This window comes from Phasianus colchicus, chromosome 39 (assembly GCF_987193195.1).
Source record: "Phasianus colchicus chromosome 39, bPhaCol1.hap1.1, whole genome shotgun sequence".
Lineage (NCBI taxonomy): Eukaryota > Metazoa > Chordata > Aves > Galliformes > Phasianidae > Phasianus > Phasianus colchicus.
Window position 1 is genome coordinate 1,793,883 of NC_143474.1, and position 26,586 is coordinate 1,820,468.

General features: G+C 52.0%; 2 protein-coding genes across 4 annotated transcripts in view; both read right to left on the minus strand.

Annotated features, from left to right (window-relative positions):
• Window positions 1-17,041, minus strand: part of DCAF11 (DDB1 and CUL4 associated factor 11) — a 56,931-nt gene extending 39,890 nt beyond the window's left edge. The window contains exons 1-4 of the mRNA XM_090130286.1: window positions 16,917-17,041; window positions 14,327-14,439; window positions 1,249-1,313; window positions 42-130 (exon numbers count right to left, since the gene is read on the minus strand). Of these exons, the coding sequence (XP_089986412.1) occupies window positions 42-130; window positions 1,249-1,313; window positions 14,327-14,439 (267 nt within the window). The 5' untranslated portion in view covers window positions 16,917-17,041. The remainder of the gene's footprint in view (window positions 1-41; window positions 131-1,248; window positions 1,314-14,326; window positions 14,440-16,916) is intronic.
• Window positions 17,042-17,330: 289 nt separating this feature from the next.
• Window positions 17,331-26,586, minus strand: part of LOC149913312 (phosphoenolpyruvate carboxykinase [GTP], mitochondrial) — a 47,517-nt gene continuing 38,261 nt past the window's right edge. For all 3 annotated transcript variants that reach the window (XM_090130285.1, XM_090130283.1, XM_090130284.1), the window contains 3 exons: window positions 24,977-25,114; window positions 23,401-23,496; window positions 17,331-20,023 (listed from right to left, as the gene is read on the minus strand). In XM_090130285.1, the coding sequence (XP_089986411.1) occupies window positions 19,569-20,023; window positions 23,401-23,496; window positions 24,977-25,114 (689 nt within the window). In that variant the 3' untranslated portion in view covers window positions 17,331-19,568. The remainder of the gene's footprint in view (window positions 20,024-23,400; window positions 23,497-24,976; window positions 25,115-26,586) is intronic.

Consider the following 26,586-nt stretch of genomic DNA (forward strand, 5'->3'; position numbering starts at 1 on the left):
AAAACCCAAAATCCCCATTTTTTGCCCCAAAAAATCCCCACCTGGCGCAGCAACCGAGGGAGGCTCCGCCCCTTCAAGCCCCGCCCCCCCAGCAGCTCCAGCTCCGCCCTCAGCTCGTGATTCCAAAGCGCTGATTGGATGAGAAGCCGTCACGTGACTCCAAGCACCGCCCCCCGTTTCCAAGTTCCGCCCACCCGCCCCCCCCAGCAGCTCCAGCCCCGCCCTGCTCAGCACTGATTGGACGAAACGCCGTCACGTGATCGCCATTCCCCCCCTTTTTAGCCCCGCCCTCCTCTGTTCTGATTGGACGAGAAGCGAAGCCCCGCCCCTCCCTCTTTTTCTCCTCCAGCCCCGCCCTCCTCAGCACTGATTGGACGAAACGCAGTCACGTGATCGACCGCCCCTTTCCCCGTTTGTAGCCCCGCTCTCCTCTGTTCTGATTGGATGAAAAGCGAAGCCCCACTCCTCCCTCTTTTTCCCCTCCAGCCCCGCCCTCCTCAGCACTGATTGGACGAAATGCAGTCACGTGATCGCCCGCCCCTTTCCCCTTTTTTAGCCCCGCCCTCCGCAGCTCTGATTGGACGAGAAGCGAAGCCCCGCCCCTCACCTTCTTTTCCCTTCCCCCCCTACCATCCTCAGCTGTGATTGGACGAAACGCAGTCACGTGATCGCCCTCCCCTTTCGCCTTTCCCCTCTTTTAGCCCCACCCCCCCCCCACCCGTAGCCCCGCCTTCCCCCCACACTGATTGGACCAACAATAATCACGTGATTCCCTCCCCTCTGTAGCCCCGCCTTCCTCCACGTTGATTGGACCAACAATAATCATGTGATCCCCTCCCCCCCCCCGTAGCCCCGCCTTCCTCCACGCTGATTGGACCAACAATAATCAAGTGATCCCCTCCCCCCCCCGTAGCCCCGCCTTCCCCCCACACTGATTGGACCAACAATAATCATGTGATCCCCTCCCCCCCCGTAGCCCCGCCCTCCCCCACGCTGATTGGACCAACAATAATCACATGATCCCTCCCCCCCATAGCCCCGCCCTCCCCCGCGCTGATTGGACCAACAATAATCACGTGATCCCCTCCCCCTCCGTAGCCCCGCCTTCCCCCCGCGCTCATTGGACCAACAATAATCACGTGATCCCCTCCCCCCGTAGCCCCGCCTTTCCCCGGCGCTGATTGGACACTGACCGGACCCGCTCCCATTCTGACCACGCCCCCTCGCTAAGCCCCGCCCCTTTCTCACCGGGGGGCGGGGCCTGAACGTCGCTGACGTCATCGCTGTCGTCATCCGACGCGTCCTGGGGGGACCTGAAATGGGCACAAATCCACCCAAAATTTCATCCCCCCCCCCCAATTAAAATTGATAGAAGACCCCCAACCCCACCTCCGTCCCAAAATCCCCCTTTTTCACCCCAAAATCCACATTTTTCACCCATAAATCCCCATTTTTCACCCCAAAATCCCCATTTTTCCCCCACTTCTCCCCCAAATCCCCATTTTTTACCCCAAAATTCCCCATTTTCCCCCCATTTTTCACCCCAAAATCCACATTTTTCACCCATAAAACCCCAATTTTCACCCCAAAATCCCCGTTTTTCACCCCATTTTTCCCCATTTACCCCTCAGTTTTCCCCAAAATCCCCATTTTTCACCCCAAAATCCACATTTTTCCCCCACTTCTCCCCCAAATCGCAATTTTTTACCCCAAAATTCCCCATTTTTCCCCCATTTTTCCCCTAAATCCACATTTTTCACCCCAAAATCCCCATTTTCCCCCCCATTTTTCATCTAAATCCCCATTTTTCACCCCCAAATCCCCATTTTCCACCCATTTTTCCCCAAAATCCACATTTTTCACCCCCAAATCCACATTTTCCCCACATTTTTCCCCAAAATCCACATTTTTACCCCAAAATCCCCCTTTTTCAACCATAAATCCCCATTTTACACCCCAAAATTCCCATTTTTCATCCCATTTCTCCCCCAAATCCCCCTTTTTTACGCCAAAATTCCCCATTTTCCCCACATTTTTCACCCCAAAATCCACATTTTCCACCCCTTTTTCCCCAAAATCCACATTTTTCACCCCAAAATCCACATTTTCACCCCATTTCTCCCCCAAATCCCCATTTTTTACCCCCAAATTCCCCATTTTCCCACCATTTTTCACCCCAAAATCCACATTTCTCCCATTTGTCCCCAAAATCCCCATTCTTTACCCCAAAATTCCCAAATTTTACCCCCAAATTTTCCCCAAAATCCCCATTTTTCACCCCAAAATCCCCATTTTACACCCCAAAATCCACATTTTTCACACCATTTCTCCCCCAAATCCCCTTTTTTACCCCAAAATTCCCCATTTTCCCCCCATTTTTCACCCCCAAATCCCCATTTTCCACCCATTTTTCCCCAAAATCCCCCTTTTTCACCCCCAAATCCCCATTTTCCCCACATTTTTCCCCAAAATCCACATTTTTCACCCCAAAATCCCCCTTCTTCACCCATAAATCCCCATTTTTCACCCCCAAATCCCCATTTTCCACCCATTTTTCCCCAAAATCCACTTTTTTCACCCCAAAATCCCCATTTCTCCCCCAAATCCCCATTTTTTACCCCCAAATTCCCCATTTCCCCCCATTTTTCACCCCCAAATCCCCATTTTCCACCCATTTTTCCCCAAAATCCACATTTTTCACCCCAAAATCCCCATTTTCCCCACATTTTTCCCCAAAATCCACATTTTTCACCCCAAAATCCCCCTTCTTCACCCATAAATCCCCATTTTTCACCCCCAAATCCCCATTTTCCACCCATTTTTCCCCAAAATCCACTTTTTTCACCCCAAAATCCCCATTTCTCCCCCAAATCCCCATTTTTTACCCCCAAATTCCCCATTTCCCCCCATTTTTCACCCCCAAATCCCCATTTTCCACCCATTTTTCCCCAAAATCCACATTTTTCACCCCAAGATCCCCATTTACCCCTCATTTTTCCCCAAAATCCACATTCTTCACCCCAAAATCCCCATTTTCACCCCATTTCTCTCCCAAATCCCCATTATTTACCCCAAAATTCCCCATTTTCCCCCCATTTTTCACCCCCAAATCCCCATTTTCCACCCATTTTTCCCCAAAATCCACATTTTTCACCCCAAAATCCCCATTTCTCCCCCAAATCCCCATTTTTTACCCCAAAATTCCCCATTTTTCACCCCATTTTTCCCCATTTACCCCTCATTTTTCCCCAAAACCCACATTTTTCACCCCAAAATCCCCCCTTTTCACCCCAAAATCCCCTTTTCACTCCAAAATCCCCATTTTTCCCCAATTTCTCCCCAAAATCCCCATTATTTACCCCCAAATTCCCCATTTCCCCCCATTTTTCCCCATTTACCCCCCATTTTTCCCCAAAACCCACATTTTTCACCCCAAAATCCCCATTTTTCACCCCATTTCTCCCCCAAATCCCAATATTTTACCCCAAAATTCCCCATTTTCCCCCCATTCTTCACCCCAAAATCCACATTTTTCCCCAAAATTCCCGAATTTTACCCCTCATTTTTCCCCAAAATCCCCATTTTTCACCCCAAAATCCGTATTTATCCCACATTTTTCCCCAAAATCCCCATTTTTCACCCCCAAATCCCCATTTACCCCTCATTTTCCCCCAAAATCCACATTTTTCACCCCAAAATCCCCCTTTTTCAACCATAAATCCCCATTTTTCACCCCAAAATCCCCATTTTTCACCCCATTTCTCCCCCAAATCCCCATTTTTCACCCCAAAATCCCCATTTTTCACCCATTTTTCACCCCCAAATCCCCATTTTCCAACCATTTTTCCCCTAAATCCACATTTTTCACCCCAAAATCCCCATTTCTCCCCCAAATCCCCATTTTTTACCCCCAAATTCCCCATTTTCCCACCATTTTTCACCCCAAAATCCACATTTCTCCCATTTGTCCCCAAAATCCCCATTCTTTACCCCAAAATTCCCAAATTTTACCCCCCAATTTTCCCCAAAATCCACATTTTTCACCCCAAAATCCCCATTTTCCCCACATTTTTCCCCCAAATCCACATTTTTCACCCCCAAATCCCCCTTTTTCAACCATAAATCCCCATTTTTCACCCCAAAATCCCCATTCTTCACCCCATTTCTCCCCAAAATCCCAATATTTTACCCCAAAATTCCCCATTTTCCCCCCATTTTTCACCCCATAATTCCCCATTTTTCCCCCCATTTTTCCCCATTTTCCCCACATTTTTCCCCAAAATCCACAGTTTTCACCCCAAAATCCCCATTTTTCACACCATTTCTCCCCCAAATCCCCATTATTTACCCCAAAATTCCCCATTTTCCCCCCATTTTTCACCCCAAAATCCACATTTTCCACCCCTTTTTCCCCAAAATCCACATTTTTCACCCCAAAATCCACATTTTCACCCCATTTCTCCCCCAAATCCCCATTTTTTACCCCCAAATTCCCCATTTTCCCACCATTTTTCACCCCAAAATCCACATTTTTGCCATTTGTCCCCAAAATCCACATTTTTTACCCCAAAATTCCCAAATTTTACCCCCCATTTTTCACCCCAAAATCCCCATTTTTCACCCCAAAATCCCCATTTACCCCTCATTTTCCCCAAAATCCACATTTTTCACCACAAAATCCCCCTTTTTCACCCCAAAATCCCCATTTTTCACCCCAAAATCCACATTTTTCCCCGACTTCTCCCCCAAATCACCATTTTTTACCCCAAAATTCCACATTTTCCCCCCATTTTTCACCCCAAAATCCACATTTTCCCCAAATTCCCAAATTTTACCCACATTTTTCACCCCCAAATCCCCATTTTCCCCACATTTTTCCCCAAAATCCACATTTTTCACCCCAAAATCCCCATTTTTCACCCATAAATCCCCATTTTACACCCCAAAATCCCCATTTTTCACACCATTTCTCCCCAAAATCCCCATTTTTTACCCCAAAAATCCCCATTTTCCCCCCATTTTTCACCCCCAAATCCCCATTTTCCACCAATTTTTCCCCAAAATCCACTTTTTTTCACCCCAAAATCCCCATTTCTCCCCCAAATCCCCATTTTTTACCCCAAAATTCCCCATTTTTCACCCCATTTTTCCCCATTTTCCCCACATTTTTCCCCAAAATCCCCATTTTTCACCCCAAAATCCCCCTTTTTCACCCATAAATCCCCATTTTTCACCCCATAATCCCCATTTTTCACCCTATTTCTCCCCCAAATCCCCATTTTTTACCCCAAAATTCCCCATTTCCTCCCATTTTTCCCCATTTACCCCCCATTTTTCCTCGAAATCCACATTTTTCACCCCAAAATCCCCATTTATCCCTCATTTTTCCCCTAAATCCACATTCTTCACCCCAAAATCCCCATTTTTCACCCCATTTCTCCCCCAAATCCCCATTTTTTACCCCTAAAATTCCCCATTTTCCCCCCATTTTTCAACCCAAAATCCCCATTTTCCACCCATTTTTCCCCAAAATCCACATTTTTCACCCCAAAATCACCATTTCTCCCCCAAATCCCCATTTTTTACCCCAAAATTCCCCATTTTTCACCCCATTTTTCCCCATTTTCCCCACATTTTTCCCCAAAACCCACATTTTTCACCCCAAAATCCCCCCTTTTCACCCCAAAATCACCTTTTCACTCCAAAATCCCCATTTTTCCCCAATTTCTCCCCCAAATCCCCATTATTTACCCCCCAATTCCCCATTTCCCCCCATTTTTCCCCATTTACCCCCCATCTTTCCCCAAAATCCACATTTTTCACCCCAAAATCCCCCTTTTTCACCCATAAATCCCCATTTTTCACCCATAAATCCCCATTTTTCACCCCATTTCTCCCCCAAATCCCAATATTTTACCCCAAAATTCCCCATTTTCCCCCCATTCTTCACCCCAAAATCCACATTTTTCCCCAAAATTCCCGAATTTTACCCCTCATTTTTCCCCAAAATCCCCATTTTTCACCCCAAAATCCATATTTATCCCACATTTTTCCCCAAAATCCCCATTTTTCACCCCCAAATCCCCATTTACCCCTCATTTTCCCCCAAAATCCACATTTTTCACCCCAAAATCCCCCTTTTTCAACCATAAATCCCCATTTTTCACCCCAAAATCCCCATTTTTCACCCCATTTCTCCCCCAAATCCCCATTTTTCACCCCAAAATCCCCATTTTTCACCCATTTTTCACCCCCAAATCCCCATTTTCCAACCATTTTTCCCCTAAATCCACATTTTTCACCCCAAAATCCCCATTTCTCCCCCAAATCCCCATTTTTTACCCCCAAATTCCCCATTTTCCCACCATTTTTCACCCCAAAATCCACATTTCTCCCATTTGTCCCCAAAATCCCCATTCTTTACCCCAAAATTCCCTAATTTTACCCCCCATTTTTCCCCAAAATCCCCATTTTTCACCCCCAAATCCCCATTTACCCCTCATTTTCCCCCAAAATCCACATTTTTCACCACAAAATCCCCCTTTTTCACCCATAAATCCCCATTTTTCACCCCAAAATCCCCATTTTTCACCCCATTTCTCCCCGAAATCCCAATATTTTCCCCCCAAATTCCCCATTTCCCCCCATTTTTCACCCCCAAATCCCCATTTTCCACCCATTTTTCCCCAAAATCCACATTTTTCACCCCAAAATCCCCATTTTCCCCACATTTTTCCCCAAAATCCACATTTTTCAACCCAAAATCCCCCTTTTTCACCCATAAATTCCCATTTTTCACCCCATAATCCCCATTTTTCACCCCATTTCTCCCCCAAATCCCCATTTTTTACCCCAAAATTCCCCATTTCCCCCCATTTTTCCCCATTTACCCCCCATTCTTCCCCAAAATCCACATTTTTCACCCCAAAATCCCCATTTACCCCTCATTTTTCCCCAAAATCCACATTCTTCACCCCAAAATCCCCATTTTCACCCAATTTCTCCCCCAAATCCCCATTTTTTACCCCCAAATTCCCCATTTTCCCCCCATTTTTCACCCCCAAATCCCCATTTTCCACCCATTTTTCCCCAAAATCCACATTTTTCACCCCAAAATCCACATTTTTCACCCCAAAATCCCCATTTCTTACCCCCAAATTCCCCATTTACCCCCCCATTTTTCACCCCAAAATCCACATCTTTTCCATTTGTCCCCAAAATCCCCATTTTTTACCCCAAAATTCTCAAATTTTACCCCACATTTTCCCCCAAAATCCACATTTTTCACCCCATTTCTCCCCCAAATCCCCATTTTTCACCGCAAAATTCTCCATTTTTTCCGCCATTTTTCATCTAAATCCTCATTTTTCACCTCAAAATCCCCATTTTCCCCCCATTTTTCCCCAAAATCCCCATTTTCCCCCATTTTTCCCCTAAATCCACATTTTTCACCCCCAAATCCCCATTTTCCCCCCCATTTTTCATCTAAATCCCCATTTTACACCCCAAAATCCCCATTTTCCCCCCACTTTTCCCCAAAATCCACATTTTTCATGTCAAAATCCCATTTCCACCCCATTTTTCTCCAAAAATCCCCATTTTTCACCCCAAATCCCAAATTTTCCCACCATCTTTCATCTAAATCACCATTTTTCATCCCAAAACTCCCATTTTTCCACCTATTTTTCCCCCAAATCCCCATTTTTCACCCCATTTTTCCGCAAAGTCCCCGTTTTGTACCCAAAAATCCCCATTTTTCCCATTTCTCCCATAACTCCCAATTTTTCACCCCAAAATTCACATTTCTGCTCCATTTTTCCAATAAATCCCCATTTTCCACACCCAAAATCCCCATTTTCCCATTTTCCCCACTTTTCTCCACAAATTCCTGTGTATTTTTCACCCCAAAACCCCCATTTCCCCCCCATTTCTCCCCCAAATCCCCATTTTTTACCCCAAAATCCACATTTTTACCCCCATCTTTCCCCTAAATCCACATTTTTCACCCAAAATCCCCATTTTTCCCCCAAAATCCCCATTTTTCCACCCATTCTTCTCCTAAATCCCCATTTTTTACCCCCAAATCCCCATTTTCCTCCCATTTCTCCCCCAAATCCCCATTTTTTACCCCAAAAATCCCATTTTCCCCATTTTTCTCCCCAGTGTCCTGTCCTTTTCTCCCCCAAATCCCCATTTTTACCTCCAAAATCCCCATTTCCCCCCCATTTTTCCCCTAAATCCCCATTTTTCACCCCCAAATCCCCATTTTTCCCCTTTTTTTTCCCATAAATCCGCATTTTTTACCCCAAAAACCTCATTTTTCTCCCCTTTTTCCTCTAAATCTACATTTCTCACCCCAAAATTCCCCATTTTTTCCCAAATTACTGCTTTTTGTTTCCCCAAATCCCCATTTTTCACCCCATTTTTATCTAAATCCCCATTTTTCATCCCAAAATTCCCATATTTCCCCATTTTTCACCCCAAAATCCCCATTTTTCACCCCGAAATTCCCATTTTTTCCCCCATTTCTCCCCCAAATCCCCATTTTTTCACCCCAAATTCCCCATTTTTCACCTCAAAATCCCAAGTTTTCCCACCATCTTTCATCTAAATCACCATTTTTCATCCCAAAATTCCCACTTTTCCACCCATTTTTCCCCAAAATCCCCATTTCCCCCCATTTTTCTCCTAAATCACCATTTCTCACCCCAAAACCCCCATTTTTCCCCCATTTCTCCCCCAAATCCCCATTTTTCACCCCACAATCCCCACTTTCCCCAAATTTTTACCCTAAATCCACATTTTTCACCCCAAAATTCCCCATTTTCCCCCCATTTTTCACCCCAAAATCCACATTTTTTACCCCAAAATCCCCATTTCCCCCCCATTTTTCACCTAAATTCACATTTTTCATCCCAAAATCCCCATTTTTCCACCCATTTTTCCCCAAAATCCCCATTTTTGCCCCCAAAATCCCCATTTTCCTCCCATTTCTCCCCCAAATCCCCATTTTTTACCCCAAAAATCCCCATTTTCCCCGTTTTTCTCCCCAGTTTCCTGTCTTTTTTCCCCCAAATCCCAATTTTTCACCCCAAAATCCCCATTTTTACCCACATCTTGCCCCTAAATCCACATTTTTCACCCCAAAATCCCCCTTTTTCCACCCATTCTTCTCCTAAATCCCCATTTTTTACCCCCAAATCCCCATTTTCCTCCCATTTCTCCCCCAAATCCCCATTTTTTACCCCAAAAATCCCATTTTCCCCATTTTTCTCCCCAGTTTCCTGTCCTTTTTTCCCCCAAATCCACATTTTTCACCACAAAATCCCCATTTCCCCCCCATTCTTCTCCTAAATCCCCATTTCTTACCCCCAAATCCCCATTTTCCTCCCATTTCTCCCCCAAATCCCCATTTTTTACCCCAAAAATCCCCATTTTCCCCATTTTTCTCCCCAGTTTCCTGTTTTTTTTCCCCCAAATCCCAATTTTTCACCCCAAAATCCCCATTTTTACCCCCATCTTGCCCCTAAATCCACATTTTTCACCCAAAATCCCCATTTCCCCCCCATTCTTCTCCTAAATCCCCATTTTTTACCCAAAATCCCCATTTTCCTCCCATTTCTCCCCCAAATCCCAATTTTTCACCCCAAAATCGACATTTCCCCCCCATTTTTCTCCAAAATCCCCATTTTTTACCCCAAAGCCCCCATTTTCCCCCCATTTTTCTCCTAAGTCCCCATTTTTTACCCCAAATCCCCATTTTCGTCCCATTTCTCCCCCAAATCCCCATTTTTTACCCCAAAATCCACATTTTTACCCCCATCTTTCCCCTAAATCCACATTTTTCACCCAAAATCCCCCTTTTTCACCCATAAATTCCCATTTTTCACCCCATAATCCCCATTTTTCACCCCATTTCTCCCCCAAATCCCCATTTTTTACCCCAAAATTCCCCATTTCCCCCCATTTTTCCCCATTTACCCCCCATTCTTCCCCAAAATCCACATTTTTCACCCCAAAATCCCCATTTACCCCTCATTTTTCCCCAAAATCCACATTCTTCACCCCAAAATCCCCATTTTCACCCAATTTCTCCCCCAAATCCCCATTTTTTACCCCCAAATTCCCCATTTTCCCCCCATTTTTCACCCCCAAATCCCCATTTTCCACCCATTTTTCCCCAAAATCCACATTTTTCACCCCAAAATCCACATTTTTCACCCCAAAATCCCCATTTCTTACCCCCAAATTCCCCATTTACCCCCCCATTTTTCACCCCAAAATCCACATCTTTTCCATTTGTCCCCAAAATCCCCATTTTTTACCCCAAAATTCTCAAATTTTACCCCACATTTTCCCCCAAAATCCACATTTTTCACCCCATTTCTCCCCCAAATCCCCATTTTTCACCGCAAAATTCTCCATTTTTTCCGCCATTTTTCATCTAAATCCTCATTTTTCACCTCAAAATCCCCATTTTCCCCCCATTTTTCCCCAAAATCCCCATTTTCCCCCATTTTTCCCCTAAATCCACATTTTTCACCCCCAAATCCCCATTTTCCCCCCCATTTTTCATCTAAATCCCCATTTTACACCCCAAAATCCCCATTTTCCCCCCACTTTTCCCCAAAATCCACATTTTTCATGTCAAAATCCCATTTCCACCCCATTTTTCTCCAAAAATCCCCATTTTTCACCCCAAATCCCAAATTTTCCCACCATCTTTCATCTAAATCACCATTTTTCATCCCAAAACTCCCATTTTTCCACCTATTTTTCCCCCAAATCCCCATTTTTCACCCCATTTTTCCGCAAAGTCCCCGTTTTGTACCCAAAAATCCCCATTTTTCCCATTTCTCCCATAACTCCCAATTTTTCACCCCAAAATTCACATTTCTGCTCCATTTTTCCAATAAATCCCCATTTTCCACACCCAAAATCCCCATTTTCCCATTTTCCCCACTTTTCTCCACAAATTCCTGTGTATTTTTCACCCCAAAACCCCCATTTCCCCCCCATTTCTCCCCCAAATCCCCATTTTTTACCCCAAAATCCACATTTTTACCCCCATCTTTCCCCTAAATCCACATTTTTCACCCAAAATCCCCATTTTTCCCCCAAAATCCCCATTTTTCCACCCATTCTTCTCCTAAATCCCCATTTTTTACCCCCAAATCCCCATTTTCCTCCCATTTCTCCCCCAAATCCCCATTTTTTACCCCAAAAATCCCATTTTCCCCATTTTTCTCCCCAGTGTCCTGTCCTTTTCTCCCCCAAATCCCCATTTTTACCTCCAAAATCCCCATTTCCCCCCCATTTTTCCCCTAAATCCCCATTTTTCACCCCCAAATCCCCATTTTTCCCCTTTTTTTTCCCATAAATCCGCATTTTTTACCCCAAAAACCTCATTTTTCTCCCCTTTTTCCTCTAAATCTACATTTCTCACCCCAAAATTCCCCATTTTTTCCCAAATTACTGCTTTTTGTTTCCCCAAATCCCCATTTTTCACCCCATTTTTATCTAAATCCCCATTTTTCATCCCAAAATTCCCATATTTCCCCATTTTTCACCCCAAAATCCCCATTTTTCACCCCGAAATTCCCATTTTTTCCCCCATTTCTCCCCCAAATCCCCATTTTTTCACCCCAAATTCCCCATTTTTCACCTCAAAATCCCAAGTTTTCCCACCATCTTTCATCTAAATCACCATTTTTCATCCCAAAATTCCCACTTTTCCACCCATTTTTCCCCAAAATCCCCATTTCCCCCCATTTTTCTCCTAAATCACCATTTCTCACCCCAAAACCCCCATTTTTCCCCCATTTCTCCCCCAAATCCCCATTTTTCACCCCACAATCCCCACTTTCCCCAAATTTTTACCCTAAATCCACATTTTTCACCCCAAAATTCCCCATTTTCCCCCCATTTTTCACCCCAAAATCCACATTTTTTACCCCAAAATCCCCATTTCCCCCCCATTTTTCACCTAAATTCACATTTTTCATCCCAAAATCCCCATTTTTCCACCCATTTTTCCCCAAAATCCCCATTTTTGCCCCCAAAATCCCCATTTTCCTCCCATTTCTCCCCCAAATCCCCATTTTTTACCCCAAAAATCCCTATTTTCCCCGTTTTTCTCCCCAGTTTCCTGTCTTTTTTCCCCCAAATCCCAATTTTTCACCCCAAAATCCCCATTTTTACCCACATCTTGCCCCTAAATCCACATTTTTCACCCCAAAATCCCCCTTTTTCCACCCATTCTTCTCCTAAATCCCCATTTTTTACCCCCAAATCCCCATTTTCCTCCCATTTCTCCCCCAAATCCCCATTTTTTACCCCAAAAATCCCATTTTCCCCATTTTTCTCCCCAGTTTCCTGTCCTTTTTTCCCCCAAATCCACATTTTTCACCACAAAATCCCCATTTCCCCCCCATTCTTCTCCTAAATCCCCATTTCTTACCCCCAAATCCCCATTTTCCTCCCATTTCTCCCCCAAATCCCCATTTTTTACCCCAAAAATCCCCATTTTCCCCATTTTTCTCCCCAGTTTCCTGTTTTTTTTCCCCCAAATCCCAATTTTTCACCCCAAAATCCCCATTTTTACCCCCATCTTGCCCCTAAATCCACATTTTTCACCCAAAATCCCCATTTCCCCCCCATTCTTCTCCTAAATCCCCATTTTTTACCCAAAATCCCCATTTTCCTCCCATTTCTCCCCCAAATCCCAATTTTTCACCCCAAAATCGACATTTCCCCCCCATTTTTCTCCAAAATCCCCATTTTTTACCCCAAAGCCCCCATTTTCCCCCCATTTTTCTCCTAAGTCCCCATTTTTTACCCCAAATCCCCATTTTCGTCCCATTTCTCCCCCAAATCCCCATTTTTTACCCCAAAATCCACATTTTTACCCCCATCTTTCCCCTAAATCCACATTTTTCACCCAAAATCCCCCTTTTTCACCCCAAAATCCCCATTTCCCCCCCATTTTTCCCCAAAATCCCCATTTTTTACCCCAAATCCCCATTTTCCTCCCATTTCTCCCCCAAATCCCCATTTTTTACCCCAAAAATCCCATTTTCCCCATTTTTCTCCCCAGTTTCCTGTTCTTTTTTCCCCCAAATCCACATTTTTCACCACAAAATCCCCATTTCCCCCCCATTTTTCTCCTAAATCCCCATTTTTTACCCCAAATCCCCATTTTCCTCCCATTTCTCCCCCAAATCCCCATTTTTTACCCCAAAAATCCCCATTTTCCCCATTTTTCTCCCCAGTTTCTTGTCTTTTTCCCCCCAAATCCCAATTTTTCTCCCCAGTTTCCTGTCTTTTTTCCCCCAAATCCCAATTTTTCACCCCAAAATCCCCATTTTTACCCTCATCTTTCCCCTAAATCCACATTTTTCACCCCAAATCCCCCTTTTTCACCCCAAAATCCCCATTTTTCCCCCCATTCTTCTCCTAAATCCCCATTTTTTACCCCCAAATCCCCATTTTCCTCCCATTTCTCCCCCAAATCCCCATTTTTTACCCCAAAAATCCCATTTTCCCCATTTTTCTCCCCAGTTTCCTGTCCTTTTTTCCCCCAAATCCACATTTTTCACCCCAAAGCCCCCATTTTCCCCCCATTTTTCTCCTAAGTCCCCATTTTTTACCCCAAATCCCCATTTTCGTCCCATTTCTCCCCCAAATCCCCATTTTTTACCCCCAAATCCCCATTTTCCTCCCATTTCTCCCCCAAATCCCCATTTTTTACCCCAAAAATCCCATTTTCCCCATTTTTCTCCCCAGTTTCCTGTCTTTTTTCCCCCAAATCCCCATTTTTCACCCAAAATCCCCATTTTTACCCCCATTTTTCCCCTAAATCCGCATTTTTTACCCAAAATCCCCATTTCCTCCCATTTTTCTCCTAAATCACCATTTTTCACCCCAAAACCCCATTTTTTCCCCCAATTTCTCCCCCAAATCCCCATTTTTTACCCCAAAAATCCCCTTTTCCCCCACTTTTCTCCCCAGTTTCCTGTGTTTTTTCCCCCAAATCCCCATTTTTCACCCCAAAATCCCCATTTTACCCCCATTTTTTTCCATGTCCATCCTCCCCCCCTTGCAGAATCCCCAAAATCCCCATTTTTCACCCCAAAATCCCCATTTTACCCCCATTTTTTCAATTCCCATTCCCTCTCCTTGGAGACGCCCCAAAATCCCCATTTTTCACCCCAAAATCCCCATTTTACCCCCATTTTTTTCCATGTCCATCCTCCCCCCCTTGCAGAAGCCCCAAAATCCCCATTTTTTCACCCCAAAATCCCCACTTTTCCCCCCAAATCCCCACCGGTCGAGCAGGGATCGCAGCGCCCTCTCGAGGCCGATGTCTCCGTCCTCCTCTTCCTCCTCCTCCTCCTCCTCCTCTTCCTCCTCCCCCCCCCGGCTGCCGTGAGACCCCATCTGTGGGCGAGCGTCACCGTCAGGGCTGTTGCCATGGCAACCCCCCATTGGGTCCCATTGTAACCATGGCAACCAACGATAGGCCCCACAGTAACCATGGCAACCCACATTGGGTCCCACTGTAACCATAGCAACCATCAATAGGCACCCATAGTAACCATGGCAACCGTCAACAGATCCCATAGTAACCATGGCAACCCACATTGGGTCCCACTGTAACCATGGCAACCATCGATAGGCCCCCATAGTAACCATGGCAACCCACATTGGGTCCCACTGTAACCATGGCAACCGTTGATAAGCCCCATAGTAACCATGGCAACCCACATTGGGTCCCACTGTCACCATGGCAACCATCGATAGATCCCATAGTAACCATGGCAACCCACATTGGGTCCCACTGTAACCATGGCAACCGTTGATAGACCCCATAGTAACCATGGCAACCCATATTGGGTCCCACTGTAACCATGGCAACCATCGATAGGCCCCATAGTAACCATGGCAACCCACATTGGGTCCCACTGTAACCATGGCAACCATCAATAGACCCATAGTAACCATGGCAACCCCCATTGGGTCCCATAGTAACCATGGCAACCGTCAATAGGCCCCATAGTAACCATGGCAACCGTCAATAGATCCCATAGTAACCATAGCAACCCACATTGGGTCCCACTGTAACCATGGCAACCATTGATCGGCCCCATAGTAACCATAGCAACCCACATTGGGTCCCACTGTAACCATGGCAACCATTGATCGGCCCCATAGTAACCATGGCAACCCCAATTGGGTCCCACTGTAACCATGGCAACCATCAATAGGCCCCATAGTAACCATGGCAACCGTCAAGAGATCCCATAGTAACCATGGCAACCACCTTTGGGTTCAACTGTAACCCCCCTATAACCATGGCAACGACCCCGAATTCCCCCTGTAACCATGGCAACGACCCCACAATCCCATTGTAACCATGGCAACGACCTTGAACTCACTTATAACCATGGCAAAGACCCCAAATCCCCCCTTGAAACCATGGCTACAACCCTAATCCCCTCTGTAACCATGGCAACGACCCCAAATCCCCCCTGTAACCATGGCAACGACCTTGAACCCACCTGTAACCATGGCAACGACCCCAAATCCCCCCTTGAAACCATGGCAACGTCCTTGAATCCCCCTTGTAACCATGGCAACGACCCCAAATCCCCCCGTAACCATGGCAACAACCCCAAACCCCCCTGTAACCATGGCAATCACCATTGGGTTCAACTGTAACCCCATAGTAACCATGGCAACGACCCCGAATTGTCCCTGTAACCATGGCAACGACCCCACAATCCCATTGTAACCATGGCAACGACCTTGAACTCACTTACACCCATGGCAACGACCCCAAATCCCCCCTTGAAACCATGGCAACGACCCCAAATCCCCCCCTCTAAGCATGGCAGTGACCCTAATCCCCCTTGTAACCATGGCAACGACCCCAAATCCCCCTTGCAACCATGGCAGCAGTCCCAAATCCCCCCTGTAACCATGGCAACGACCCCAAATCCCCCGTAACCATGGCAACGACCCTAAATGCCCCCTGTAACCATGGCAACGACCCTAAATCCCCTCTGTAACCATGGCAACAACCCTAAATCCCCTCTGTAACCATGGCAACAGCCCCAAATCCCCCCTTAAAACCATGGCAACGAACATGAATCCCCCTGTAACCATGGCAACGACCTTGAATCCCCCCCTTGAAACCATGGCAACGACCCAAATCCCCCCTTGAAACCATGGCAACGACATTGAATCCCCCCTGTAACTATGGCAACGACCCCAAATCCCCCTGTAACCATGGCAACGACCTTGAGTCCCCTTGTAACCATGGCAACGACCTTGAACCCACCTGTAACCATGGCAACGACCCCAAATGCCCCTTCTAACCATGGCAACGACCCCAAATCCCCCCGTAACCATGGCAACAGCCCCAAACCCCCCTGTAACCATGGCAACGACCTTGAATCCCCCCCTTGTAACCATGGCAACGACCCCGAATCCCCCCTGTAACCACGGCAACCCCCCTCGCAGCCGCCCGTCTCCATGGCAACCCCTTCAAACCCCCCCTCCCCCCCCCACCCCAACCCCGTTCCCATGGAAACGGCCCTCAGCCCCCCCCCCCCCAACTTCCCCCTTCCCAGCCCGTTCTCCCCGTCCCCATGGCAACGCGCCGACCAATCAGCTCTCTCTTCCCCCCCCTCCGCCCGCCCCCCTCGCGTCCTCTCGGCCAATGGCATCTCGCGACCCCCTCAAGCCGCCTCCCCGCAGCCAATCAGAACGCGACGCCCCCCCCCCTTCTCCCCTCCCCACCCCCCGAGTTCCTTCTCCCTCCTCCTCCTCCCCCCTCCCTCCCCGCAACCCGGAGGCCGCAGCCAATCAGGAAGCGGCGCCCCCACCCCCCCCACCCCCCCCCCCCCCCGCACCTCTGCGGCTTTGCGGCCCTTGTTTGTGTCTCCCACGGGACCGGAAGTGGCGGGGCTCAAGGGGTGACAGGAAGAGGCGGGGTTTAGACCGGAAAAAAGGCGTATCAACAAGTAGGGGCGTGGTTTTCAACCGGAAGTAGCGGCTAAAAGCTGAGTAGCTGAGTGGCGGCGCGCCGGAAGAGGCGGGGCTTAGACAGGAAACGCGCGAGTTGGTAAACAGAAAGGCCGCGACGCAACCGGAAGTGCCGGAGTAAACAAACACGCGCCGGAAGTGGTGAGTCATACCGGAAGTGCCGTGTATCCCTTCCGTAAAAGGACGCTCGGGGACCGGAAGTGCGCGAATTCTTCCCCTTTCCTCTCCCCCCCCCCCCCCCCCCGCCCACCGGGTCAAAGGAAGACACGGGGTCACTGACGTCACTTCCGGTGAATGTTTATTGGTCCGCAGAGCCAAGCCCCCAGAAAGGGGCGGGGCTTAACGCTTGGGGGCGGGGCTTAACGCTTGGGGGCGGGGCTTATGGGGCACGGGGGGGGTTGTGGGGGCCACGGGCGGTTCTGATTGGCTACTGCGATGAGCGCAGCCAATGGAACGCTGTCGTTTGGGCGACGGGAGCGGCTCGGCCAATAGGGGCAAAGGAAGGCGGGTCCATCTTGGATGGGTGAGCCAATGGGGATGAGGGAAAGCGGGCATCTGGGGCGTTCCACCAATGAGAAGCCGCCGCCTCGGAACGGCCAGCCAATGAGGAGCAAGGCGGCCATCTTGGATGGTCAGTCGATGAGGCGGCCATCTTGGATGGTCAGCCAATGAGGGTGACCAACGGCAGCCATCTTGGAATGTTCAACCAATGAGCACGCAGCCGGATCCCTGCGCAGGAAGGCAGGGCGGCCATCTTGGATCGGCCAGTCCAATGAAGTGGCGGCCGCCATCTTGGATTTTGGATCGGCCAACCGGTGAGAAGCGCGGAGTGGACGCCATCTTGGATTTGTTCAGCCAATGAGGAGGCAGGGGGCGGATTCACAGGTAGGGCGGCCATCTTGGAGCGGCCAACACGTGATGATGGCAGCCATCTTGGAGCGGCCGACCCGTGATGGTGGCGGCCATCTTGAATCATCCAACCCATGATGGTGGCGGCCATCTTCAATCAACACAGCCATGATGGTGGCAGCCATCTTGAATCATCCAACCCATGATAGTGGCGGCCATCTTGAATCCTTCAACCCATGATAGTGGCGGCCATCTTGAATCCTTCAACCCATGATGATGGCAGCCGTCTTGAATCATCAAACCATGATGGTGGCGGCCATCTTGAATCATCCAACCCACGATGGTGGCGGCCATCTTGAATCATCCAACCCACGATGGCGGCGGCTGTCTTGAATCATCAAACCATGATGGTGGCGGCCATCTTGAATCATCCAACCCACGATGGTGGCGGCCATCTTGAATCATCCAACCCACGATGGAGGCGGCCATCTTGGACCAACCAACCCACTCTATGGATGGCCATCTCTTGTCCAGCCAATGCATGATGGTGGCGGCCATCTTGTCTGACAAATGCATGATGGTGGCGGCCATCTTGTCTGGCCAATGCATGATGGTGGCGGCCATCTTATCCGGCCAATGCATGATGCTGGCGGCCATCTTGTCCGGCCAACGCATAATGCTGGCAGCCATCTTGTCTGACAAATGCATGATTGTGGCGGCCATCTTGTCCGGCCAACGCATGATTGTGGCGGCCATCTTGTCTGGCCAATGCATGATACTGGCGGCCATCTTGTCTGGCCAATGCATGGTTTCGGCAGCCATCTTGTCTGGCTATCCTATAGTGCTGGCAGCCATCTTGTCTGGACACCTTATAGTGTTGGCAGCCATCTTGTCTACCCATCCTACAGTGTTGGCAGCCATCTTGTCCGGCCTACCTATGCTTTCGGCAGCCATCTTGTCCGGCCAACGCATGATGCTGGCAGCCATCTTGTCCGGCCAATGCATGATTGTGGCGGCCATCTTGTCTGGCTATCCTATAGTGTTGGTAGCCATCTTGTCCGGCCAATGCATGATTGTGGCAGCCATCTTGTCTGGCTATCCTATAGTGTTGGTAGCCATCTTGTCCGGCCAATGCATGATGCTGGCAGCCATCTTGTCTGGCCAGTGCATGATTGTGGCAGCCATCTTGTCTGGCTATCCTATAGTGTTGGTAGCCATCTTATCCGGCCAATGCATAATGCTGGCGGCCATCTTGTCTGGCCAGTGCATGATTGTGGCAGCCATCTTGTCTGGCTATCCTATAGTGTTGGTAGCCATCTTGTCCGGCCAACGCATGATGCTGGCAGCCATCTTGTCCGGCCAATGCATGATTGTGGCAGCCATCTTGTCTGGACGCCTTATAGTGTTGGCAGCCATCTTGTCTACCCATCCTACAGTGTTGGCAGCCATCTTGTCTGCCCTACCTATGCTTTTGCCAGCCATCTTGTCTAGTCTACCTATGCTTTCGGCAGCCATCTTGTCCAGCCAACGCACGCTGCTGGCGGCCATCTTATCCACCCCACCCACGCCTGCCGGCAGCCATCTTGACCGAGCCACTTCCGACACCCCACCTCACCCTCCCACATCCCCATCCTCCCCCCAACCCCCCCCCCCCTACCCCCACCCACCCCTCACATCTTCTTCACCCGCTCCTCCAACGCCTCCAACTCCGCCATGACGTCCCTGGGCAGATCGGCTCCGAAGTTTTCCTCGTAATAATCCCTCAACTGCCTGCATTCCTCCACCCAAAATCCTTTCTCCATCGGGAACAGCTGATCATAATCCACTCCCTGCAACCCATCCAGCTCCAAATCTCCTTCTTTCGGTACCAACCCGATAGGAGTTGACCTGGCCGTATCTTTTCCTTGGATCCTACCAAAAATCCAAGCCAAAACTCGAGCGTTGTGACCGAAACCCGGCCAAACGAAGCGACCTTCGTTATCTCTCAAGAACCAATTAACGTGAAAGAAACGAGGAAGTCGGGCTTTTCTCCTTTCGCCCGTGGAAAGCCAATGCTCCAGGTAACGACCGGCGTTGTAACCGAAAAAAGGGCGCATGGCGAAGGGGTCGTGCATCAGGCGGCCTCCTGGAAATGGGGGGGGGGGGGAGGGGGAAAAGGGGGGTCGTTAAATGGGGTGGGGGGGGGTTGAGAGGGGTTATGGGGCTGGGGAGGGGGGCTGGGGGGGGTTGGAGGTGGTTGTGGGGTTGGGGAGGAGGTTATGGGGTTGGTTATGGGCCTGGGGGTGGTTATGGGGTCAGGGAGGAGGTTATGGGGTTGGGGAGAAGGTTATGGGGTTGGGGAGGAAGTTATGGGGTTGGGGGAGGAGGTTAGGGATTGGTTATGGGGTTGGGGGTGGTTATGGGGTCAGGGAGGAGGTTATGGGGATGGGGAGGGGGTTATGGGGTTTGGGGTGGTTATGGGGCTGGGGGAGGTTATGGGGTTGGGGATGAGGTTGGGGAGTTGGGGGGGTTGGGGGTGGTTATGGGGCTGGGGAGGGGGGCTGGGGGTCGTAAAGGGAGTGGGGGGGTTGAGAGGGGTTATGGGGTTGGGGAGGGGGTTGGGGGGGTTGGAGGTGGTTGTGGGGTTGGGGAGGGGGTTATGGGGTTAAGGAAAGGATTATGGGGTGAAGGATGGGGTTATGGGGATGGGGAGGAAGTTATGGGGTTGGGGGGGTTGAGGAGGAGGTTATGGGGCCGGGGGAAGGGATTGGGGGTGGTTATGGGGTTGGGGAGGGGGGCTGGGGGTCGTTAAATGGGGTGGGGGGAGGTTGAGAGGGGTTATGGGGTTGGGGGTGGTTATGGGGTTGGGGAGGAGGTTATGGGGTTGGGGGAGGGGGTTGGGGGTGGTTATGGGGTCAGGGAGAAGGTTATGGGGTTGGGGGAGGGGGTGAAGGAGGGGGTTATGGGGATAGGGAAGGGGGCTGGGGGTGCTTTTGGGGTTGGGGGAGGGGGTTATGGGGTGAAGGAGGGGATTATGGGGTGGGGGGGGGGTTGAGAGGGGTTATGGGGCTGGGGAGGGGGGCTGGGGGTCGTTAAATGGGGTGGGGGGGGGTTGAGAGGGGTTATGGGGTTGGGGAGGAGGTTATGGGGTGAAGGATGGGGTTATGGGGATGGGGAGGAAGTTATGGGGTTGGGGGGGTTGAGGAGGAGGTTATGGGGCCGGGGGAAGGGATTGGGGGTGGTTATGGGGTTGGGGAGGGGGGCTGGGGGTCGTTAAATGGGGTGGGGGGAGGTTGAGAGGGGTTATGGGGTTGGGGGTGGTTATGGGGTTGGGGAGGAGGTTATGGGGTTGGGGGAGGGGGTTGGGGGTCGTTATGGGGCTGGGGGGGGGGTTGAGAGGGGTTATGGGGCTGGGGAGGGGGGCTGGGGGTCGTTAAATGGGGTGGGGGGAGGTTGAGAGGGGTTATGGGGTTGGGGGTGGTTATGGGGTTGGGGAGGAGGTTATGGGACTGGGGGAGGGGGTTGGGGTTGGTTATGGGGCTGGGGGAGGGGATTGGGGGTGGTTATGGGGTTGGGGAGGGGGCTGGGGGTCGTTAAATGGGGTGGGGGGGGTTGAGAGGGGTTATGGGGTTGGGGAGGGGGGCTGGGGGGGGTTGGAGGTGGTTGTGGGGTTGGGGAGGGGGTTATGGGGTCAGGGAGGAGGTTATGGGGTGAAGGATGGGGTTATGGGGATGGGGAGGAAGTTATGGGGTTGGGGGGGTTGAGGAGGAGGTTATGGGGCCGGGGGAAGGGATTGGGGGTGGTTATGGGGTTGGGGAGGGGGGCTGGGGGTCGTTAAATGGGGTGGGGGGAGGTTGAGAGGGGTTATGGGGTTGGGGGTGGTTATGGGGTTGGGGGAGGGGGTTGTGGGTGGTTATGGGGTCAGGGAGAAGGTTATGGGGTTGGGGGAGGGGGTGAAGGAGGGGGTTATGGGGATAGGGAAGGGGGCTGGGGGTGCTTTTGGGGTTGGGGGAGGGGGTTATGGGGTGAAGGAGGGGATTATGGGGTGGGGGGGGGGTTGAGAGGGGTTATGGGGCTGGGGAGGGGGGCTGGGGGTCGTTAAATGGGGTGGGGGGGGTTGAGAGGGGTTATGGGGTTGGGGAGGGGGGCTGGGGGGGTTGGAGGTGGTTATGGGGTCAGGGAGGAGGTTATGGGGTGAAAGATGGGGTTATGGGGATGGGGTGGAGGTTAGGGGTTGGGGGGGTTGAGGAAGAGGTTATGGGGTTGGGGAGAGGGGCTGGGGGGGCTTGGAGGTGGTTGTGGGGTTGGGGGAGGGGGTTGGGGTTGGTTATGGGGCTGGGGGAGGGGATTGGGGGTGGTTATGGGGTTGGGGAGGGGGCTGGGGGTCGTTAAAGGGGGTGGGGGGGGTTGAGAGGGGTTATGGGGTTGGGGAGGAGGTTGGGGAGTTGGGGGGGTATGGGGCAGGAAAACCTACTTATGGGGCAGGAGGACCCACTTGTGGGGCAGGAGGACCCACTTCTGAGCTGGGAGGACCAACTCGTGGGGCAGGAGGACCTACTTATGAAGCAGGAGGAGCCACTTATGGGACAGGAGGACCCACTTCTGAGCTAGGAGGTTCTGCTTGTGGGGCTGGAGGACCAACTTCTGAGCTAGGAGGACCCACTTGTGGGGCAGGAGGACCCACTTATGGGGCAGGAGGACCTACTTGTGGGTCAGGAGGACACAGTTGTGGGGCAGGAAGACCCACTTGTGGGGCAGGAGGACCTACTTGTGGGGCAGGAGGACCCACTTATGGGGCAGGAGGACCCACTTCTGAGCTATGAGGACCCACTTGTGGGGCAGGAGGACCGACTTGTGGGGCAGGAGGACCCACTTCTGAGCTATGAGGACCTACTTGTGGGGCAGGAGGACCCACTTATGGGGCTGGAGGACCCACTTATGGGGCAGGAAAACACATTCTGAGCTGGGAGGACCCACTCCTGAGCTGGGAGGACCCACTCCTGAGCTGGGAGGACCAACTTGTGGGGCAGGAGGACCCACTTCTGAGCTATGAGGACCCACTTGTGGGGCAGGAAGACCCACTTGTGGGGCAGGAGGACCCACTTCTGAGCTATGAGGACCCACTTGTGGGGCAGGAAGACCCACTTGTGGGGCAGGAGGACCCACTTATGGGACAGGAGGACCCACTTATGGGGCAGGAGGACCCACTTCTGAGCTAGAAGGATCCACTTGTGGGGCAGGAGGACCCACTTGTGGGGCAGGAGGACCCACTTCTGAGCTGGGAGGACCAACTCGTGGGGCAGGAGCACCTACTTATGAAGCAGGAGGAGCCACTTATGGGGCAGGAGGACCCACTTGTGGGGCAGGAGGACCGACTTGTGGGGCAGGAGGACCCACTTCTGAGCTGGGAGGACCAACTCGTGGGGCAGGAGGACCCACTTATGGGGCAGGAGGACCTACTTGTGGGGCAGGAGGACCCACTTGTGGGGCAGGAGGACCCACTTGTGGGGCAGGAGGACCCACCCTTGTGCTCCGCAGCCGCCGTCGCCTCGCTCCTCATGGCGCTGCCCAGGAAAACTCCGTGGCGCCACCCAAAGGCCTCCAGCACCAACGGCACCCCTGGGGGGGGGGGGCACCCAAAAATTGAGGGGGGGGCACCCAAAAGTTAAGGGGGGGGGGTGATGGTGGGGTGGGGGAGGGGGGGCACCCAAAAATTGAGGGGGGGGCACCCAAAAGTTAAAGGGGGGGGGTGATGATGGGGAGGGGGAGGGGGGCACCCAAAAAATTGAGGGGGGGGCACCCAAAAGTTAAGGGGGGGGGGTGATGATGGGGTGGGGGAGGGGGGGCACCCAAAAATTGAGGGGGGGGGCCACCCAAAAGTTAAGGGGGGGGGTGATGATGGGGTGGGGGAGGGGGTGCACCCAAAAATTGAGGGGGGGGCCACCCAAAAGTTAAGGGGGGGGGGTGATGATGGGGTGGGGGAGGGGGGCACCCAAAAAATTGAGGGGGGGGCACCCAAAAGTTAAGGGGGGGGGGTGATGATGGGGTGGGGGAGGGGGGGCACCCAAAAATTGAGGGGGGGGCACCCAAAAGTTAGGGGGGGGGGATGATGATGGGGAGGGGGGGCACCCAAAATTTGAGGGTGGAGGGGGGGGAGTTGGAGGACTTCCGGGTGGGGGGGGGGGGGGGGAAGTTGGAGGACTTCCGGGTGGGGGGGGAGGGGAAGCTGGAGGACTTCCGGGTGGGGGGAGGGGAAGCTGGAGGACTTCCGGGGGGGGGGGGGGGGGGAGGAGTTGGAGGACTTCCGGGTGGAGGAGGGGGGGGATTTGGAGGACTTCCGGGTTGGGGGGGGGGGAGGAGAAGGTGGAGGACTTCCTGGTGGGGGGGGCGGGAGAAGCTGGAGGACTTCCGGGTGGGCGGGGGGAGGGGAAGCTGGAGGACTTCCGGGTTGGGGGGGGGGAGTTGGAGGACTTCCGGGTGTGGGGGGGAGGAGAAGCTGGAGGACTTCCGGGTGGGGGGGGGAGGGGAAGCTGGAGGACTTCCGGGTGGGGGGGGAGGGGAGAAGCTGGAGGACTTCCGGGTTGGGGGAGGGGAGGAGCTGGAGGACTTCCGGGTGGGGGGGGAGAAGCTGGAGGACTTCCGGGTGGGGGGGGAAGAGGAGAAGCTGGAGGACTTCCAGGTGGGGGTGGAGAAGCTGGAGGACTTCCTGGTGGGGGGGGGAGGGGAAGCTGGAGGACTTCCGGGTTGGGGGGGAGAAGCTGGAGAACTTCCTGGTGGGGGGGAGGAGAAGCTGGAGGACTTCCGGGTGGGGGGGGGAGGAGAAGGTGGAGGACTTCCGGGTTGGGGGAGGGGAGGAGGAGCTGGAGGACTTCCGGGTGGGGGGGGTGAAGCTGGAGGACTTCTGGGTGGGGTGGGGAGGGGAAGCTGGAGGACTTCCGGGCTGGGGGGGGGGGGGGAGAAGCTGGAGGACTTCCGGGTGGGGGGGGGAGGGGAGGAGAAGCTGGAGGACTTCCGGGTCGGGGGAGGGCGTTGGAGGACTTCCGGTTCGGGGGGGGGGGGGGGAGTTGGAGGACTTCCGGGTGGGGGGGCGCTGTTGTACCGCGAGGTCGTCGACCCCCGAAAATGATGGCGTCGATGGGAACTCCTTCCGGGTCGTCCCAATGCGGGTCCATGATTGGGCACTGATCGGCCGGGGCGCAGAAACGCGAGTTGGGGTGGGCGCAAGGCTCGGGGTCACCTGGGGGTCAGAGGTCAAGCGGGGGTCAGAGGTCAGCTTGGGGTCAGAGGTCATGTGTGGGGTCGGAGGGTCTGGGTTTGGGGTTGGTTGGTGGGTTTCTGGGGTCGCTGTGGGGCACAAGTGAGGAAAGTGTGGGAGCGGGGTCACCCTGGGGTCAGAGGTCATGGGAGGTCAGAGGTCATGGGAGGTCAGAGGTCAGCTTGGGGTCAGAGGTCAGGTGGGGGGTCGGAGGGTCTGGGTTTGGGGTTGGTTGGTGGGTTTTTGGGGTCGCTATGGGGCACAAGAGAGGAAAGTGTGGGAGCGGGGTCACCTTGGGGTCAGAGGTCACATGTGGGGTCAGAGGTCATGGGATGTCAGAGGTCACATGGGGGTCAGAGGTCATGTGTGGGGTCGGATGGTCTGGTTTTGGGGTTGGTTGGTGGGTTTCTGGGGTCGCTATGGGGCACAAGTGAGGAAAGTGTGGGAGCAGGGTCATCCTGGGGTCAGAGGTCATGGGAGGTCAGAGGTCACGGGGGGTCAGAGGTCACAGGGGGGTCAGATGGTCTGGTTTTGGGGTCAGTCAATGGGTTTTTGGGGTCCCTATGGGGCACAGGAAGTGAAACCGGAGACTTGGGGTCACCTGTCACAGGGGTCAGAGGTCACATGCGGGGTCAGAGGTCACCGGGTCAACAGACGCCATCTTGATCCTGACACCCACCACCCTGACCCCAAAAGACGCCATCTTGGCCCCACGGATGCCATCTTGGCCCACCCCAAAATGCCACCTTGGCACCCCTGGACGCCATCTTGGCCCCATAGACGCCATCACGACCCCAAAGGAAGCCATCTTGGCCCCTTGGACGCCATCTTGGCCCCATAGACTCCATCTTGGACCCAAAGGAAGCCATCTTGACCCCAAATGACGCCATCTTGGCTCCAACCAACACCATCACGACCCCAAAGGAAGCCATCTTGGCCCCATGGATGCCATCTTGCCACCCCTGGACGCCATCTTGGCCCCATAGACGCCATCTTGGCCCCAAAGGAACCCACCTTGACCCCAAATGACGCCATCTTGGCCCCATGGACGCCATCTTGGCCCCAAAGGAAGCCACCTTGGCCCCAAATGCAGCCATCTTGGCCCCATGGACGCCATCTAGGCCCACCCCAAAAATGCCATCTTGCCACCCCTGGATGCCATCTTGGCCACCCCTGGACGCTATCTTGACCCCATAGACGCCATCTTGGCCCCAAAGGAAGCCGTCTTGACCCCAAAGGAAGCCATCTTGACCCCATAGACGCCATCTTGGCCCCAACCAACACCATCACGACCCCAAAGACACCATCTTGGCCCCAAAGGAATCCATCTTAACTTCAAAGGAAGCCATGTTGACCCCAAAGACGCCATCTTGGACCCAAAGGAAGCCACCTTGACCCCACAGACGCCATCTTGGCCCTGCCAACCCCCCCAAAACCCCCAAAAATCCTCACCA